Genomic DNA, 17,572 nt, shown 5'->3' with positions numbered 1-17,572 from the left:
TCCGCCGGGCTCCGCCGCTCGCTGCGCGCCGGCATGAAGCGCCCGGCGCCGGGCAGCCGCCGCTGAGGAGCCAGCGCGGCAGCAGCGGGACCCCCTGCCCGCACCCCCCCCCGCCCCCGCCCCGCTCCATGGGGCAGCGCCGCGGCCGCTGAGCCCCCACCCCGCCCGCCGCGCCCCCCGCGCCGCGCCCCCCGCGCTGCGCCCCCCGCCTCGCCCCTCGCCATGGGGCCGCGGCACCTGCTGCTGCCGCTGCTCCTGCTGTCCCTGCAGCTCCTGGCCCTGCTGCTGCTGCTGCCCGCGCAGGCGGCCGGACCCCCCCGCGCCAAGGGCAACCGGACCCAGGGGGCGGCGGCGGCGCGGCGGACCCCCAAACCGGGCAAGGAGCTCCTCAACCAGACGCTGGCGGGCCCGGGGGCCGCCGCCCCCACGGCGCTGCCCGGGCGCGGCAAGGGCGCGGGGGGCGGCAAGGCACCCCCCGGAGGCGGGGGCGGCGGCGGGGGCTCGGCCCCGGCGCACGAGACGTGCTGGGGGTACTACGACGTGAGCGGGCAGTGGGACAAGGAGTTCGAGTGCAACAACAGCCTCACGGGCTTCCGCTACTGCTGCGGCACCTGCTTCTACCGCTTCTGCTGCAACAAGCGCGCCGAGAAGCTCAACCAGAGCCTGTGCCGCAACTACAAGAGCCCCGAGTGGGCCCACCCCACCACGGCCAGCGGCGCCCTGCCCGCCGACGGCGGCGACGGCGGCGACGGGGACGCCAACAAGTACGACCCGGACAAGGACAGCACCAACGCCACCGTCTACATCTCGTGCGGGGCCATCGCCTTCGTGCTCATCGCTGGCGTCTTTGCCAAGGTGGCCTACGACAAGGCGCGGCGCCCGCCCCGGGAGATGAACATTCACAGGTGCGCTCCTTCCCCTGCTGCCAGCGCCCCTTGTCCCCAGGGACGGCCCCTCTCCGAGCGTTCCCCCTTGGCAAAGTCTGCTCAAGGGTTTCGCCATTGCGCTGCCCAGCCAAGGGTTCTCCTTTTGACTGCCCAGCCAAGGGCTTCCCAAGTGTGCAGCCTGTCCAAGAGTTTCCCATTGCATGGCCCCTCCAAGGACTCCACCTTTAGACTCGCTGTCCAAGGGCTCAGCTTTTACACCACTGCCCAGGGGTTGTCCCACCGCACTCTCTGCCCACGGAGTGTCCCTGTGAACTGCCCACTCGAGCCTCTATGCTTTGCTCTGGCCCACCATGAGTTTCCCCTGCTCCACCCTTCCAAGGATTTCCCCAGTGCCATGACTCTCCGGCGGCTCCCCTTTTGTGCCACCAGTCCAAACGATTTCCCACTGTGCTGCCGCTTCGAGGGGTCCCCCCCCGAGTCATTTATCCGAGGGTTCCCCCCTGTGCCAGGGCTGTTCAAGGGTTCCCTCTTTGCACCACCCGCCAAAGAATTTTCCCTTTCCATCCTCTGCCCAGGAGTTCCTCCTTTCCACGGTCTGACCAGGGGCACCCGCACCCCTCTGACCATCCCACTGCCCACTTCGGGGCCTCTCCTGGTGCCCCGTGGCTCTTCTCCCGTGGCTGCGTTTGCGGGAGCCTCCCCGTGCCTTCAGCACGGGCTCCGCGGACAGCTCCGGGACAGCTCCCGGATAATTCCCGGCTCGTTCCCGGACAGCTCCTGGACAGCTCCGCGCTGCCGAGCGCCCGTCCCGGAGCTCCGCACGGAGCCGCCCCCGGCACCCCGACGACCCCTCCTGTCCCCAGCACCCTCCTCCTGTCCCCGCCACCCCCTCCGCCCCCCGGCACGCCCCCCTTGCCCCTCGGCGTCCCGGCACCCCGGCACGTCCCTCCTGCATCCCCGTTCTCTCTCCCGGAGCCCCGTCCTGTTCCCCGGCACCTCGGCTCCCCTTTCCTCCCCCCCGGAACCTCCATCTGCACCCCGGCTCGCCCTTTTACCTCTCGGAGCCCCCTTCTCTTCTCCCGCACCCCAGAACCCCCCTCCTGCCCCCCGGAGTCTCCCCCAGCACCCAGCTCGCCCTCCCTGTGCCCTGTTCCTGCCCCTGGGACCCCAACACGTCCCTCCTGCCCCCGGCAGCCCCCTCCGGCCCCCTGGGACCCCGACACATCCCTCCTGCCCCCGGCACTCCCCCCCTGCACCCGGGATCCTCAGCAACCCCCAAGACCCCCCCTGCTCCCCTCCAAGCCTCCCTCAGCTCCCCCTGCACCCCCCGGGGACAGCCCCGCACCCCCGCGGGTCCTGCCCTGCCCGGCCCGGCCAGGGAGAAGTTTCGGAAGTGTGGAGGGGATGGATCTGAACCCCCCTGGGTGGTGCCTTCGCCGTGCGGCGCTTGGGGCTGCGTGGGGAAGCGCCGGTGGCAGGCAGAGCTCTGCACATTCCCTTTTGTATTTGGTTCCCTCTCCAAATCCCGAGAACTCTGCCCTTGCTGGCTGGAGAGGCGGCTCGGTGTCCCCTCGGCAGTGGTGTTGTTCCGCGCTGTAATGACAGGGAACGCTCGGCGTGGCACAGAAAATCTGCTTCAAAGCAAAAGCTCGGGCGTCTGTAGCAATCCTCCTTTTGGACAAATGCACGTTCTCTCTTGGTTCATATTTATTTTATGATGAAAAAGTCCCTCCAAACGATGAGTGCTGCTTGCGTGCCGCGAATCCGAGAGCTGCCTGTGTCTGAACATAAAAATTGGTGAGAGGCTTCTTTGGAAGAACAGTGAGCACCAGGGGGAAAGACTTTAACTCTAGCCGATAATACCTCCTAAAATTTATCTTTATGAAGATTTTTTTAATCAAAACTCTTGAAATCATTGACCAAATTTTAAAGGCTGAACTTCAGCTGCAATCAAGAGAGACTGGGGGGAGAAATATTAGTTTTTTACGAGGAAAAAGAGATGAGTGACACAGTTTTTATTTATTTGGGAAGATGTGTTTTATTTAGACTCCTCCCTGCAGTGAGGACAAACAGTAAGGCTGGTTTACATTTGCTGAGGGTCTGGCCCATGTATTCCATCCCAAATCCCACCTGCCCCTGGTCCCTGCAAGAAAATAACTTCGCAGTGTTAAAAACTACACACAACTGTGGAGAGGAAAGGGTCCTGCAAGTGGCTTTGCCAGAAAATCGGCTCTTTTAAGTCTTTTGTTAACTCAGGGATGGTTCCCCAGCTGCCCAGCTCTTCTGGCTTCAAGGCAACTTTGCCTGGGCCTTATCTTCACACTAAATTTGGAAATCTGGGTTGGATGTCCATATGTTACTTCTGCTCCAGCTCCAGCCTGCTGCAGGGTTGGATCCTTCACCCTTGCAAATCAGAGCCAGTGTTGCCAGACTTGTCTTCATTATTCCTGATGTTTTCATTTCTTTGATGCTTGCTTTGCTTTATTTGGATAAGTTCTGGTGAAATGATTCACCTGTGTGTGGAAGTATGAATGGCAGATTGAGTGCTCGGGAAGCTTGACTTCCAGAGCATTTTAAGGAGTTGATTGACTTCTATAATATGGTAGCTGGTAAAAGATTATACCTTTCAGAGCTGTGTTACCTGAACTTGATCAACATCACACGAGGGTTTCAATATTGTGAAGTGCATCTCCTGCATTGGGCTGAACGCTCTCAGTGCTCTAAGCAGAATGTAAATACAAGGAGAGGAATTTGTCTTTGACAGCTGCTGAGGAGTTCCAGGATGAAGGGAAGCAGGATGGGGTTGGATATTTCTGTCTGTTTGAGCTCGTGTCAATTGGAGTGAAGTGTATCACCCAGAATGATTCTCTGTAGTGATGGCGAGTGCATTAAACCTCCTCGGGGAGGAGGAGAGCAGCAGCATGAACAGAACTTGTTACAGGGGGCTGGAAAAAGCCTCTTGGGACCAGTATCCCACAGCCAGGGAGGATCAATCAGGACTTCCCTGCACTCCACCACGAGCAGGATCACACTGGAAATTTTACTTCCTCGTAAACGCTCGCTGAGCAGTGCCGTGCGTGGATGTTATTCCTCTGCTCGTTTCTCACCCAGCTTTTACAGAAAATCCTTATTAACTCACTTAGAGAGAGCATTTTGAGGGAGGCAGGGCTCATCTAATGTCCTTTGATGGAAGGAGGGTTTACAAATTCACGGGAGAGCTGTCACTGTGCCGTGGAAGGGAGGGCTGGCTGTGCACGGAGAGCTGCATGTGCAGCTCCGAGCTGGAATCAGCTCCTGTTTCCAGGCACTGCCACGTCCCTTTAAAGCACAGGCACTGCTGTGATTTTGGGCTCAGCAGCAGCAGTAACTGAGACAGTCGTTTCCAAGAGCAGTTAAGCAGAAGTGCTTTGAAAAGCAGGAGTTGAAATATTCCTATTTTACAGAAACTCTTGTAATGCTTTCAATGGAACTGATTTTTTTCCTAATTATAGGACCTTGCAGCCTGGCCACATAGAGCTGCCTCTTGCTTTGGGGTTACACAGCCAGGACTCGTGCTGGGCTCCAGGTAGAGGCTGGGGCTGATTTCTCAGGATTACACCCGGCAATATTGTGTGTGCTGATGCTCTCTCCTGCATTGGTGAGGATGGTTTGTTTTCATCTCATTGCCAGGGTTGTTTTCTTTCCTTGAGCATTTCTTAAGTGAAATTTAAGAAGTATTTGCTTTACTTTCAGGATGGGGATGAGTTAGGGAATCTTTGAACAGGGAATACCAGCTGGTTCTTTCCAAAGCTGGGTGAGTTTTTCTGTAGCAAGAGGGGGTGACACAGAACATTGTCATCCCGTGGCCGTGACCCTGCATCCCCACGCTACAGAACATAAATAATTCACAGATGTAGCGCAGCCCCATGACCCCTGTTTAGCCTCAGCAGCAGTCGCTGCACTCTCTGCTGAGCTGGGAATGCACAGATTGGAACCTGGGTATGGTCTGCAGCTCGGGATTGAAATATCCCAAGTGCTTCCCACTGGGCAGCCGGAGCCAGAGGGACACAGTGGCAGTGCTGGCCCTGGGGCACTGGTGGGAGCCCAGCTGCTCTCCTGGGAAGCAGCAGCGGGGTTTTTCCCAGCAAACCAGCTCTGTATCCTGCTCAAAGGCCTTATCTGGCCTTACATGGAGCACGTCTGAGGGGTGTGAAAGGGAGAAGGGAAACGGGCTCTGTGTGCCCAGTGCTTCGCTTCACCCTCCTCCCACAGCATCTGTGCTGCTGCAAAGAGGGAAGATATCTGTGCTCCTCTTCTCTCTGGCCTCTGCATCTCCTGCTGCGTGAGTGATAACTGAGAGCTTTTATAAATGAGCATCCTTTCCCCACGCAGAGACCACAGTTAAACCGATCCATTCCTTGTCGTTCCTACTCCGTGGCTCTGAATTCCAGCGGGAGCCAGAGGCAGGGGATCTGTTTGCCCGCGGATCCGAGGAGGCTGCTGGTCTGTGTGAGCCTGGCTTGACATGCAGGAGGGTTTCTGTTCCTGCAGGCTGCATCTCCCCACAGCTGCGGGGCCCTGTGCTTGCTGAGGGGTTGCTGAGGGGGAGCTGCTTTCAGGTGGGAAGGTTACGAGGAGTGCCTTTCTCCAGCCCTGCTGTTTGAGATGGGGATCACAGGCAGCTCCTTCAGCTCTGCTCTGCTGCTGGAGCCAAACAATCAAACTCCACCCGTCCCCAGGGCAAGGAGGGAGTGCTGTGAGCACACCTGGCCACGGGGACGCTACAGAAGACTTTCTTTCTTGGATGCTGTTCTTGCTTCCACTCTCTTTCCACTGATGTGTTTTTATGCTCTGCCTTTTTTCACTCTGCTCAGACTCACTCGGGTGCCTTTCAGCTGCTCTTTGCCCTGCTTTGTGTTGTTTAATCCTGATGCTTTCTGAGTCTCTTCTCTGAAGTGCCCTGTCCCTCTCACAGGCACAGAGTACAGGGCCACAAGCACGGGTCAGACTGGACTGAGATAAACCAGAAAAAGGTGCAGCTGTAAAATCACAGAATCACAGAATCACAATCACAGAATCAGGGAATGGATGGGGTTGGAAGGGACCTTAAAGATCATCTCGTCCTGCCATGGGCAGGGACACCTTCCACTGGTGACCTCAGAGAAGTTACTCAGAACTAGTTCTGTTTCCAACCAACCCTGCACCCTGCTGGATTTGGGGTAACTCCCAAGCAGGGAGAACACCTGGATCTTGTCCTGTTTGCAGGGTGAATTGTCCAGACCCAGCTGGCCAAACCCAGGGCAGGTGTGCATCTGTGTGCATGTACCTGGATAAAATATTTCTCCTTTTGTTTCACTTCCATGGGCTGGGAAAGCTCCAGTCTGGAGCTCTGCTCGTGGTTTGCAGTTTGATAATTGGGGGTTTTTTGCCGTGTTTTCTTCTCTGAGTGTATTTTGTGAAGAGATTGACTCTGTGGGAGCACAGAGGCTGCCTGGCCACCGACTTCCTCTGCATGCTTCTGGGTCTGCTCCTTTCCCTTTGAACTTCTCCCATTATGAGAGGCCAGGCCCAGAAACCGCGCTGCCTCCGCCAAATCATCTCAGTGTCTCTAATTCCCATTTATTTGAGATTTTCCTGCTTGCTAATTAACTTCTTCTATTAGTCCAGTTCCATCACAAGGTGTCAAGGGAATCCAGTGTAGCTCTGAACTTCTATTTCTTTTACTTTTGTAATCTCTTATATCCTTAAGTAGCAGTTGATCTCTGCGCCTTTGGAGATCAGATGCCTTTTAAAATTTCTGTTTCACATAAGATCTGAACTTTCTGAGGAAGATGAGATCAGGCTGCTTTTTGCTTGCCTTTGCCCCCGCTCACATGGGCTGGCTGTGTTTCCTTAGATCTGTGTGCACCGCATTGCTTGGAGGGCTCAGATGTCTCCTTCCCCAGGCAGATAAACACGGAATTCTCCCACAATAAACGCTGTGCTGTGCTGCAGCTCTCAGCACAACCTCCTTTGTTGTGAGGGCTCTTCAGGGTTAGGGCTCTTCAGAGAGAGTGCAGCTTTCTTCAGTGAGTTCAAAGCCCCTTAACTGTGCTCACAGCGGAGGATTTGGTGTAAAACCAGCCCCTTTGTGCACGAACCACGTGCAGCCGTGTGCTCCCGAAGCCGCGTGAGCACTGGTGCTGTCATTGTGTTTGTGCCTGAGGATGCACAGCACAAACAGGAGCAGGGTACAGAGCTGGGCCAGCAGAACATCGTTCCCCCTCATGCCCGGGGAACACCCAGCAAGAGCTGCTGGTTTCATTTTCTCTCCTTTCCGTGATCAGGAGCGGTGCTCTGTTCCTTTTCTGCACAGCTTCCCCAGCACCCCCGATGCCTTTCCTGGGTGCATCTCCTTCCAGGGAGCCTCCCATGTGTTCTGGGAAGAGAAGGGGCTGGAGCTGGGTGGCTGAGGGTGGGAGCAGGGGCAGGGAGGGCTTGGGGGCTGCTCCCTCCTGCAGCCAGCCCAAGCCCCGGCGGTACCTGGGGGTACCAACCCCCTCCTGCCCCCAACAGCCTGACCACGGCTCCGGTGCAGGTCCTGCCCTTGCTGGGGATGCTTTCTGCTCAGGTAGCATCTCTCTGCAGGGAAGCATCCCTTAGCAAGGTTCATTTGAAGCTTTTAATTGCCAAATCTTTACGTAACAGTTTGTTTCTCTTCGGGCCTGCTGTGTTCACAGGAACTGGTGTGGCCCACTGTGAGCTCAGTCACTGCTGTGAATTCCTTGCCCACATCACAGCAATAACAATTATTCAGTTTGGACATTGGTGTGAGATGTGTGAAGTGGTTGTCATTAGGGCCGGATTAAATTCCAGGAGCTTCCCAAATAATTCTTGTCCTTGGCGTTAAGATTTCTCAGGAGACATCTGGCTTTTCCTTGCAATGTGTGTTTGTAAGAATGAATATCTCCTCACTTATGCTGGGTGCAAATGCTTCCCTCTTGGAAAGGTGTCCCAATGTTTAGTGTTTTCCCTTCTTAACTCCATGGGTGAATTCGCCCGTTCTTGGACACACACACAGAGGCATTGGAATCACAGAACCCTGGAATATCCCCAGCTGGAAGGGACCCACAAGGATCATCAGATTCCAGCCTCTGGCCCTGCACAGACACCCCAACAACCCCACCCTGTGCATCCCTGAGAGCATTGTCCAAACGCTCCTGGAGCTCTGCCGGGCATCCACCACATTTCAGGCATGTGAGAAACAATTCCCGGTGTTCCTCGCCGGAATTCCTGCTCTGAGGGACGGGCTGCTGCTGCTCCCGGCAGTGCAGAGCCCAATTCTCTCTTTTGCTGACCTGGGACTGGTGCAGCTCTGGCTCTGCTGAGCCCCTGCACTTCCAAACCAAGCAAGCTCTGCTTCGGCAGAGCCTCCCGTGGGGAGCAGCAGCAGCAATTCCCCGATGGATCAGTTTGCAGTGTGCTCCTGCCATCGATTAACGCCCCATCCTCGTGGAGATAAGACCTGGGCACGGCCAGGGTGATGCCCAGCAGGCAGCAGAGGGGGATCGCTGAGGCCACCTCTGCCCTGCCAGCTGCTGTGTGCCACAGCCCGGGGGATGTCCCGGGCACGCAGGACCCGGCTGGCAGGTCCCGGAATGCGGGAGCCTCCCAGAACTGTCCAGCCCCGGGCGTGGTCAGCGTTTGGAGCTTCCCAAGGCTCACAGCAGGTGTGGGGACAGGAGCCGAGCCATGAGTAATGCACGGCCGCCCTCTGTGAGAGTGGCTGGTGTCCGAAATGCTGTCCCTCGGAGAGAGCCGTCCCTTCCCGGTGAGCTGGCTCCAGGCTGGATAAATCCATCTCCTGGAATAGCTGCCTCTTCCTTTCTGAGTTAGTTACAGAGCATAGGGGAGTCTTTAACCTCGCTTTTTTTTGAAGAAAATGTAGTGAAATCCTGGCTGTGCTGAAGTGGTTGGAGTTCTGCCACCAACTCCATCTCTGCTCTGCTTTTAGCAGCTCCAGCTCGGCCAGGCACTGCTCTTCTCACTGTGCTCTGCCAGACCCATTTGGTCACTCTCCTTCCATCCTTCCCCAAATTCGTAGGCACTCGGAACAGGAAATTCTGTTTTCTAGCACCTGTTTTTAAGGCCTCCATAGGAGGGCATTTTCAGCAGGCCAGTCAGTGAGGTTTTGAGCGTGTTCCCCCTGTGCTGCTGGAGCCGGACAGCTCTTCCCAGACCCTTCCCATCCAGCATCTACAGACCCCTCTGCTCCAATCTCCTTTCCCACAAGCCACATCCCTGCCTGGTGGAGCTGTCACCAAAGCTCCCTTGTCTTCAGCAGAAGGGACGCCTGTGCCCACACTCAGACTCTCAGTTAGTGTTGGGAATCTGTGGATATCGGGAAAACGGGACTTTCCCAGAAAGGCTTTGGGGAGCACAGCACTGCTGCTGTTCCCTCGTGGGAAATTCAGGGAGCAGGTTCAGGTTCTGGGCTGGGTTAGAGGGGCAGGGTGAGCTGCAGCTGTTCCCTCCCAGCCCTGCAGCTTCTTCTTCTTCACTACAAAGCCACATTTTGGGATCAAAGTCTGTCATTTCCCCTTCCAGCACCAGGCCCCAGCTGATGCCCAGCCTTGCTGCCCCACTGCTTCCACCCACCCCCTTGGTTCCTTTGGATTTACACCAAGCCCTTTGGATTTTTCCTTCTGAAAACGGCCGCAGCTCCTTCTTTGCCTTGTGGCCCCTGAGTTCATCCTGCTGGCTTTCTTCCCAAAGTCCTCAGCTTGTCCAGAGTCCCACGAGAGCCTTTCCTGGGAGCAGGACGGGCCTGGGCTGTCCTGCCACGGGACACATCCACAGCTTTCCCTCCCACGGGCCAGTGCAGCACTGTGGAACAGCCTCTGTGCTGGCACTGTGGCTGTTGTGGGTTCAGGCAGAACGAAGCCTCAGCGTTGTCACAGAGATGACGCCAGGGAAAGGTGTCACAAATCCTTGTCTCCGGTGCTGCTCCGGCTGCTCCCGCCGCCGCCACGGGTGACACGCTGCAGCCAGGGAGGTTTGTTTCCCTCAGATAAGAGATGTACTGTCACAGGAAGGTTTCTGGAGTGTCTCATATCCTTGTGCAGGTGATAAGGATGCCGGTGACATCAGTGGGACTAATTGTACCCAAATGGCTGCACACACGGGACCCAAATATTGCAGTGGCTCTGTTCTCTCGGAGCTTTGCAGTGGGCAGTGAGCCAGCTGGACCCAAGGGACTCACACCAACCAAACCCTTCCTCACTAAAGTGGGACTGACCTTCCAACACCTCAGGGCTTTATGGAAATGAACTGGGTCCCACCTTTATGGAAATGAACTGGATCCCACCTTTATTTAAATAAACTGGGTCCCACCTTTAGGAAATGAACTGGATCCCACCTTTATGGACATGAACTGGGTCCCACCTTTATGGAAATGAACTGGATCCCACCTTTATGGAAATGAACTGGGTCCCACCTTTATGGAAATGAACTGGATCCCACCTTTATTTAAATAAACTGGGTCCCACCTTTAGGAAATGAACTGGGTCCCACCTTTATTTAAATAAACTGGATCCCACATTTATTTAAATAAACTGGATCCCACATTTATTTAAATAAACTGGATCCCACCTTTAGGAAATGAACTGGATCCCACACAGCGCCATGATTGGATTGGCAGGGAACGAACCAGCTCCATCGGAGTTGGACTTTCTCCTCTGCCTATAATGTTTTGTCCTGGTGCTCCTGAGCAGTCTTTTTTCCCTCTGTTAGACATGAGGAGGGTGAGGAGTGAGCACTCAGGATCACAGGCTGGGGCTTTAGGCCCACACACAAACCAGCCACGGCAGCTTTGGACACTCATGTCCAGGTTATCTCATGCATGGCATCACTTTCCTGGGATTTCTTCACTTTGTCTGGGAGTAAAGGTCTCCTCCCTTCCAGGTGTCTGGCACTTGAAATCAGTTCCTTGTTGTGAGCAGCAACCAACCCAGAGAGCAGCTCTTGTTGTTACCATCCCTTCAGGATGAAAACCAAAAAGGGCTTCAATTTGTTGTTGGTGAATCTTTTTTTTCTGGCTCATGGCTCTCCTTTAAAAAACTCTCCCAGCACTGCTGGGGTTTGAGCTGAGTGCAGAAAACCCAGGGATTTTGGGGTGTGGAGATCACAGTCCTGATGTGAGTCAGTTTTAAAGGAGTTTGGCTTGGGCAGGGCAGTTTTGGTGTCACTTTTAGGAGGTGCCAGGGCTGTGGGCAGCAGTGGCTCCTGATGGAGGTGGTGCTTTGTGTGCCAGGAGCAGTTTGTCTGCTCTGGAGGTGATGGAGAGGTGCCATAACCCTGGGCTGAAGTGGATTAGAGGGAGCAGATGAGAACCCAAACAACAGCCAGGCAAGCCTGGAACTACTCTCAGCAGACACACGGAAACAAACGGAGCTTTTAAGCCATACTTTTAAATTTTATTATTATTACTATTGCTGCTTTTTTTTCCTGTTTATGGTAGAAATCCAGCTGCTCCTGGATTCATGGACTGTGCAAGTACAAACACTGAATTCTAGCTGTGTGAAAATACATTGTTTTTCCCCTTTTTTCCCTGTCTCCCCAGGGCTCTGGCTGACATCCTAAGGCAGCAGGGACCAATCCCAATCGGACACTGTGAAAGAGAGACTATCTCGGCCATAGATACCTCCCCCAAAGAAAACACCCCAGTCAGGACCTCCTCCAAAAACCATTACACCCCAGTGCGCACCTCCAAGAGCAACCCAGGTAAGTGCTGCTCCCTCTCTCCCCTCAGAGCTGTGTTAGAAAGCAGCAGAACATCGCCCCTACCACAGCAGGCTGTGTAAACCTAAAATTAGGATAGCAAATGGCTTTAAAAGGCAGTCAGGCAGAGCAGGGCAGTGCAGGGATCAGTGGTGATGATTCTTGCTGGTCTCTGCTGAGCAGAGTGCCTCTTCTCTCCAGGCATTTTAAAAATTCACGGCTGCTGAGGTGTAAATGCAGGTTGCACCTGGAGCTGGTGTGGAGCTGTGTGTTTCCTGCAAAACACGTCTGCTGGGAGGCATCGCCGGGCTCCTGCACACAGCAGCTGAGGGGAGAGGATTCCACAGGATGGGAATTCTGGTTCATGCAGGTGAACTCCAGGGATGTGCTGGGATAGTGTGGGAGGTGACCCGAAGGGCATCCCAGGAGCTCAAAGAGCTGCTCCAGGAGCACTGGCCTGGGAATTTAGGGTTTGTTGGGTTGTTTTCAGCTTATTTCCATTAAAAAAATTGAATTCTTTTGGTCTTGATTTCCCCCGTGGCCCAGGGATTGCAGCCTTTAGCTACAGACATTGTTCTGATTTATTTAATGCTCCATGGATGGGTAATTGTCTTTGTTCAGTGGGGTGTGGCAGATTCTCCATCCTTGTTGGGCTGGATGTGTGACTCCTCTCCACAAAGATGTGCCCTCATTCACTCCCAAGCTGCTCAGCTGCACGTGGAAGGTTCTGGTGGCATTTCCTGCCCTGTGTCACCGGGTTTTGCTCGTGGTCCCTGCTGGGGAAGGTTTTGGAGTAAGCCAGTGGGAGCTGTGGGCTCAGCTCAGAGGGAAAGGGCCCTTGGCTGAGGCAGGGCTGGTCTGTGACTCCTTGAAGGGTTTTGGTGCAATGTCCTCACCCTGTGCAGACAGGCCCTGGTGACAGTGTCCTCTGAAGCCTCCCCTGCTGCTGGGAACAAAACACTTTCCCTGAGAACTGAGAAGGATTCCTTTGCTGTCCCATTTTCACCCCGAAGCCAGGGAGCCCTGTGATCCTGTGTGTAAATTTGGATCTGGGAGATAAAACCTCGGTCTGGAGAAGAGCCTTGAGGGGAATTGTGTGGAAGAGGGAGGTGCTTCTGCACATCTGAGCCTTGGGACTGGCTCTGGAGAGGATTTGTGGTTCTGCCCCAGGACAGAAACACGAGCAATGAGGGATTCTGCCTGGTGAGCAGGGACAGCCACCATGAGGGGACAGCTCTGACATCAGCCTTAGGGTGACAAGGGTCCAGAGAATGAGTCCTGAGGGCTAAGGAAGCTGGAAGGGGGCTCAGCCTGGAGCAAAGGAGGCTCCGGGGGGACCTTGTGGCTCTGCACAAGTCCCTGACAGGAGGGGGCAGCCGGGGGGGTCGGGCTCTGCTCCCAGGGAACAGGGACAGGAGGAGAGGGAACGGCCTCAGGCTGGGCTGGGGAGGCTCAGGGTGGGCAGCAGCAGGAATTTCCCCATGGAAAGGGTGCTCAGGCCTTGGCAGGGGCTGCCCAGGGAGGTTTGGAGTGCCCATCCCAGGAGGTGTCCAAGGAATTCCTGGAGGTGACACTCAGTGCTCTGGGCTGGGGACAAGGGGGGGATTGGGCACAGCTGGGACTCGATCATCTTGGATGCCTTTTCCAGCCTCAGTAATCCTGGGATTCTGTGCCATTAATCCTTTCTGAAGATGCTCTGTCTCTTCCCACTGGCTCCCGTTGCTCAGTCAGGGCATCCAGAAGGAAGGTGCAGAAGGAATTCTCTGCTCACAGCTGAGGGGACCAGCTGGGTGCTGCAAGCCTGGCTTAGGTGTTGTGTTCAGGCACTGAGAGGAGATAAATGGGAATGTTTGGAGGGGAATTGCTGACTGCAGAATCCCTGCCTGTTGTCTGTGGGGAGCTGAGGATTCCAAGAGAATTTTAAGACTTCCTAGTGCATAAATGGAGGCACAGAAGGATGCAAGGACCAGAGCACAGAATCGTGACCAAACGGCCTCATGGCAGAGTGACAGCACCCAGTGAGGAGCTGTTGGTCCTTGCTGAGGGCTGGGACAAGAGATCAAGGCAAAGAGGCTCCGAAGGGAAAGGCAGGATGTTAACTGGACCCGGTTTTTGCTTAGGTGATGTTTGGCCAGGCTGTGTGAGGGGGAAAAGCCATCCCAGGCAGGAGTCCAGCAAAAGGAGATATTCCCAAAGCCAGGCATAAAGGAGAGGACTCCCAGCTCAGCCTCCCTCCCTGGCAGTGCAGGGCACTGGTCCTGCTGCCTCGGGGCAGCCAGCTGGACCGAGCCCTCCCCAGCCCCTGCCAGAGCTGGGAAGGGAGAATTTGCCCAAAAGAACTTGTTCCTGGCTCAGCTGTGGCCAGCATTAAGAGGCCCTCGCAGATCGTGGCAGACAGAAAGCTGCTCCCTGACAGAAATCATGAGCTCATAAAACAGCTTTACAGGGGATGCTTTCTTGTAATGTTTTCCTGTAATGTTTTATGGTCAGCGCAGGGCAATGCTCTGTGGGGTCTGTACCCGGTTACTGAGCTAAACTCCAGGTTGTTGTTGGGATTAGGAAATTGTACAAGTGGATGTAAAACCCTAAATCTAAAATCTGATGGACTAAAATCTTTTAGTTGGGAAAAAAGTAAAACTTGTGAAACAAGTATGTGGCCTAGCTTGTTAAATGGAATAAAGCTGGTCAGCCCTGGTGGGGAGTAGAAAATCACCAATATTTGTTTTCTGGGGAGAAGGGGAGGAAAAAAAATTAAAAAAAAAAAGAAGGAAATAGGGACAGCTGGAGGAAAAAGAGGCAGTAATATGGAATAGCAGGATCCAGGCAAGGCACTGCTCACTGGTGCTGCAAATTGGCTCAAGGAGCCCACAGCTGTAGGGTGTCCTTGCAGGGCTGGTGGCTGTGGCCTGGCTGAGGAGCCCAGAGGAGGAGAGGTTAAGCAGCCAGCAAGGATTGTCCTCGCTGCACAGCGGCTGATTGAGCTGTGTTTGTTTGACTTGGAACTTTTGTTTCCAAACTTGTAACTGGAAGGGTGCCCCTAAGTCCTGCTAAATAAACCTTGGCTTAGTTTTTCCATGAGGCTGGGCTGGTGTCAGTGAGCAGGATGATTGTGGGTGACAGTGACAAATGGAGGTGGGCTGAGCCAGAGGCTGCAGAGTCCTGGCAGAGCAGCCGAGGGCAGGCTGGGGAGGAGTCCATCTCCCACCTGCCAGCTGCTGCTGCAGAATCCCAGAATCCCAGACGGGTTCGGGTTGGGAAGGATCTTACAAACCTCCTGTCCCAGCCCCTGCCACGGGCAGGAACACCTCCCACTGTCCCAGGCTGCCCCAAGCCCCATCCAGCCTGGCCTTGGGCACTGCCAGGGATCCAGGGGCAGCCACAGCTGCTCTGGGAATTCTATTCCAGGGCCTCCCCACCCTCACAGGGAGGAGTTATTTCCTTATACATCCAATCTAAATCTACCCTCCTTCAGCTTAAGACCATTCCCCCTTGTCCTGTCGCTCCATCCCTTGTAAACAGTCTCTCTCCATCTTTCCTGTAGCTCCCTTCAGGTCCTGGAAGGTCACAACGAGGTCACCCCAAATCTTCTCCAGGCTGAGCACCCTCAGCTCTCCCAGCCTGCAAATGTTTTTGAAGGCCTTTTGGCTTTCAAAATGTTTGAAATATTCCTGGCCTTCAAGGGATGCTGGAAGGCCTTTTGGAACTGAGATGCAAAGGGTTGCTTTGTTTTTCTCCAAAGGTGGCAAAGCAAAGCCCTGAAAGATGCACAGAGCTGGTCCCGTGGGAGTTGTGGGAGTGCCCTGGGAACAGAGGCGTGGCAGCCACGCAGGGTCACCTCATGGTTGTTCTCCAAGGCAAGGACAAACCACAGATGACCCCGAGGAAGGCTTTGAAAGGTTTGGCTGGTGTGATCAGTGTTCTGTCACAGTGCTGGGTTTAATAAATCCCTATGGCTCAGGGGGACTCCAATCCTGCCCCACAGCTGGTGCCAATCTCTGAGCCTGCAGGACAGCACATGAGGTGTTCCTTTATCCTCAGTCTCCTCCTGGCTCTTCCACATGGACTCGTTTTTCCCCATACAGCTCCCCTGGTATCAATCCCAGCCTGGGAGAAAAGGGATATTCAGGACCACTGGACTGATGTGGGAGGAGGGTTTCTCCAAATCTGTTCAGGACAGAGGGGCATCATCCCTGTGAAGGAGGGACACCATCCCTGTGAAATTCTTGCAGCATTGAAGGGCCCCCAGCTGTCCCCTACTCCAGCATGAGGCAGGGAGGTAAAATCTGTGCCTGGAATTCTGGTACCCCTGACCTCCCCCAGGAGCAGGAAGCCGGGAGAGCAATGAGAAGACTCCTTTTGTTGGAGGAAAGACTCCAGCCTAGATTTATATTCTGTTGGCCTCTTCACTCTCAGAATATCCAATTGCCTCCCCAAGGGAATGCACTGGTCTGGACCCAGCTCCAGAGCTGCCAGGGAAGGGCTGCCCACAGGGAGAGTGTGAGACTTTCCCCAGAGTTAAAATCTTCTGCTCTTCACCTGTGCTGGGGACAGGGGGACTTGCAGGTGTGAAGAGCAGCTCATTGCCAGGATCACCACTTGGAATGCAGCAAACAACACAGGCCAGCGCTCTGATTAGCCTGATCTATCTGGGGAAGGCTTTAATAAGCCGTTTGAGTCAGGATGTTCCAGAGATGGATGCATTCAAAGTGCTGCTTTCAGCAGTGCCTCGCACCCAGAGGCACATTCGGAGCTTGTTCTGAATGTGCACAAATGCAGGAGAGGCCTTTAATCTTTATGGAAATGGCAGAAAACCAGCCAAACCCTGGCACAGCAGCGTGGGGAGCACTTCCACCCCAGCATCACTTCGGGAGGGGGTCTCTGAGCTCCCCACGGGCTCAGCAGGGCTCTGGCCCTTTCCGAAAGCCCAGGGGATCCAGGTTCCCTGCAGGTTATCAATGCCTTCCCCAAAACCTGGGGATCCAGGTTCCCTGCAGGTTATCAATGCCTTCCCCAAAACCTGGGGATCCAGGTTCCCTGCAGGTTATCAATGCCTTCCCCAAAACCTGGGGATCCAGGTTCCCTGCAGGTTATCAATGCCTTCCCCAAAACCTGGGGATCCAGGTTCCCTGCAGGTTATCAATGCCTTCCCCTCATCCATCCTTCCCCCTTTCCCCTCTCTCCCATCCCCCAGATCAGCTGGGCTCTGCTTCCTTTCTTCCTTCACGGAATTAGCGAGCTTCTCCCCCAAATCCGCAGCAATTATTGTAATTAATTTGCCGAGGATCGGTGCAGGGATGTGTGTGGAGGGCGTTCCAGTCCCCGCTGCTCGCAGTTTGTGTTGTCATTTACAGCTGTTCAGGGGAACACAAAGCAGGTGTAAAACCATCCCCCGGTCGTTTGGCAGCCCCTGTGCTCTGTTCTGGGAAACTACTTAAGGTGCAGGTGGGTGAGGAATTAGGGAAACCATCTGGAAAACACCCAGAGTGCTCCAGGAACGGGGCTTTGCATTTCTCCACGCTCCTCTTGCCATTCCCTGACATTTGAAAAGAAAGGAGCAGGACCAGCGATGAAACCTTGAGGATTTGTAGGAGCTGAGGCAAGTCAGTGCCACTCCATCTGCTTTTCCTGCCGGCACATCCCACGTCGTGGAAGGCCCCAGTGCCTTCCCTCCCAGGAAGATCCCCAAAGGGTTAATAATGCATTTTCTGAGCCACCCGAAAATGTCAGAACATGTCTCAGAACATTCCGAGGGAAGAGTTACTCGGTGTCCTGGCACCTGGAATATCATTGCCAAGGGGAGGATCAGCCCAGAGTGGGGAGAGCTGGGTGCTGCTGGGGTGGGGGAGCTGAGAGGACTCCAGCTGCTCTGTGCTGTGGGGTGAAGGATTTAGGATCCTCACTATGGACACCAGCTGCTCTGTTCTGTGGGGTGGAGGATTTAGGATCCT

At 55.0% G+C, this 17,572-nt stretch overlaps 1 protein-coding gene across 1 annotated transcript in view; it reads left to right on the top strand.

Annotated features, from left to right (window-relative positions):
- The first annotated feature begins 222 nt into the window (after positions 1–222).
- Positions 223–17,572, top strand: part of SHISA6 (shisa family member 6) — a 183,472-nt gene continuing 166,122 nt past the window's right edge. The window contains exons 1-2 of the mRNA XM_069032748.1: positions 223–905; positions 11,467–11,627. Coding sequence (XP_068888849.1) covers positions 223–905; positions 11,467–11,627 — 844 coding nt within the window. The remainder of the gene's footprint in view (positions 906–11,466; positions 11,628–17,572) is intronic.

This window comes from Aphelocoma coerulescens, chromosome 18 (assembly GCF_041296385.1).
Source record: "Aphelocoma coerulescens isolate FSJ_1873_10779 chromosome 18, UR_Acoe_1.0, whole genome shotgun sequence".
NCBI classification, from domain to species: Eukaryota; Metazoa; Chordata; class Aves; order Passeriformes; family Corvidae; genus Aphelocoma; species Aphelocoma coerulescens.
This window is presented reverse-complemented; position numbering and strand designations above follow the sequence as displayed.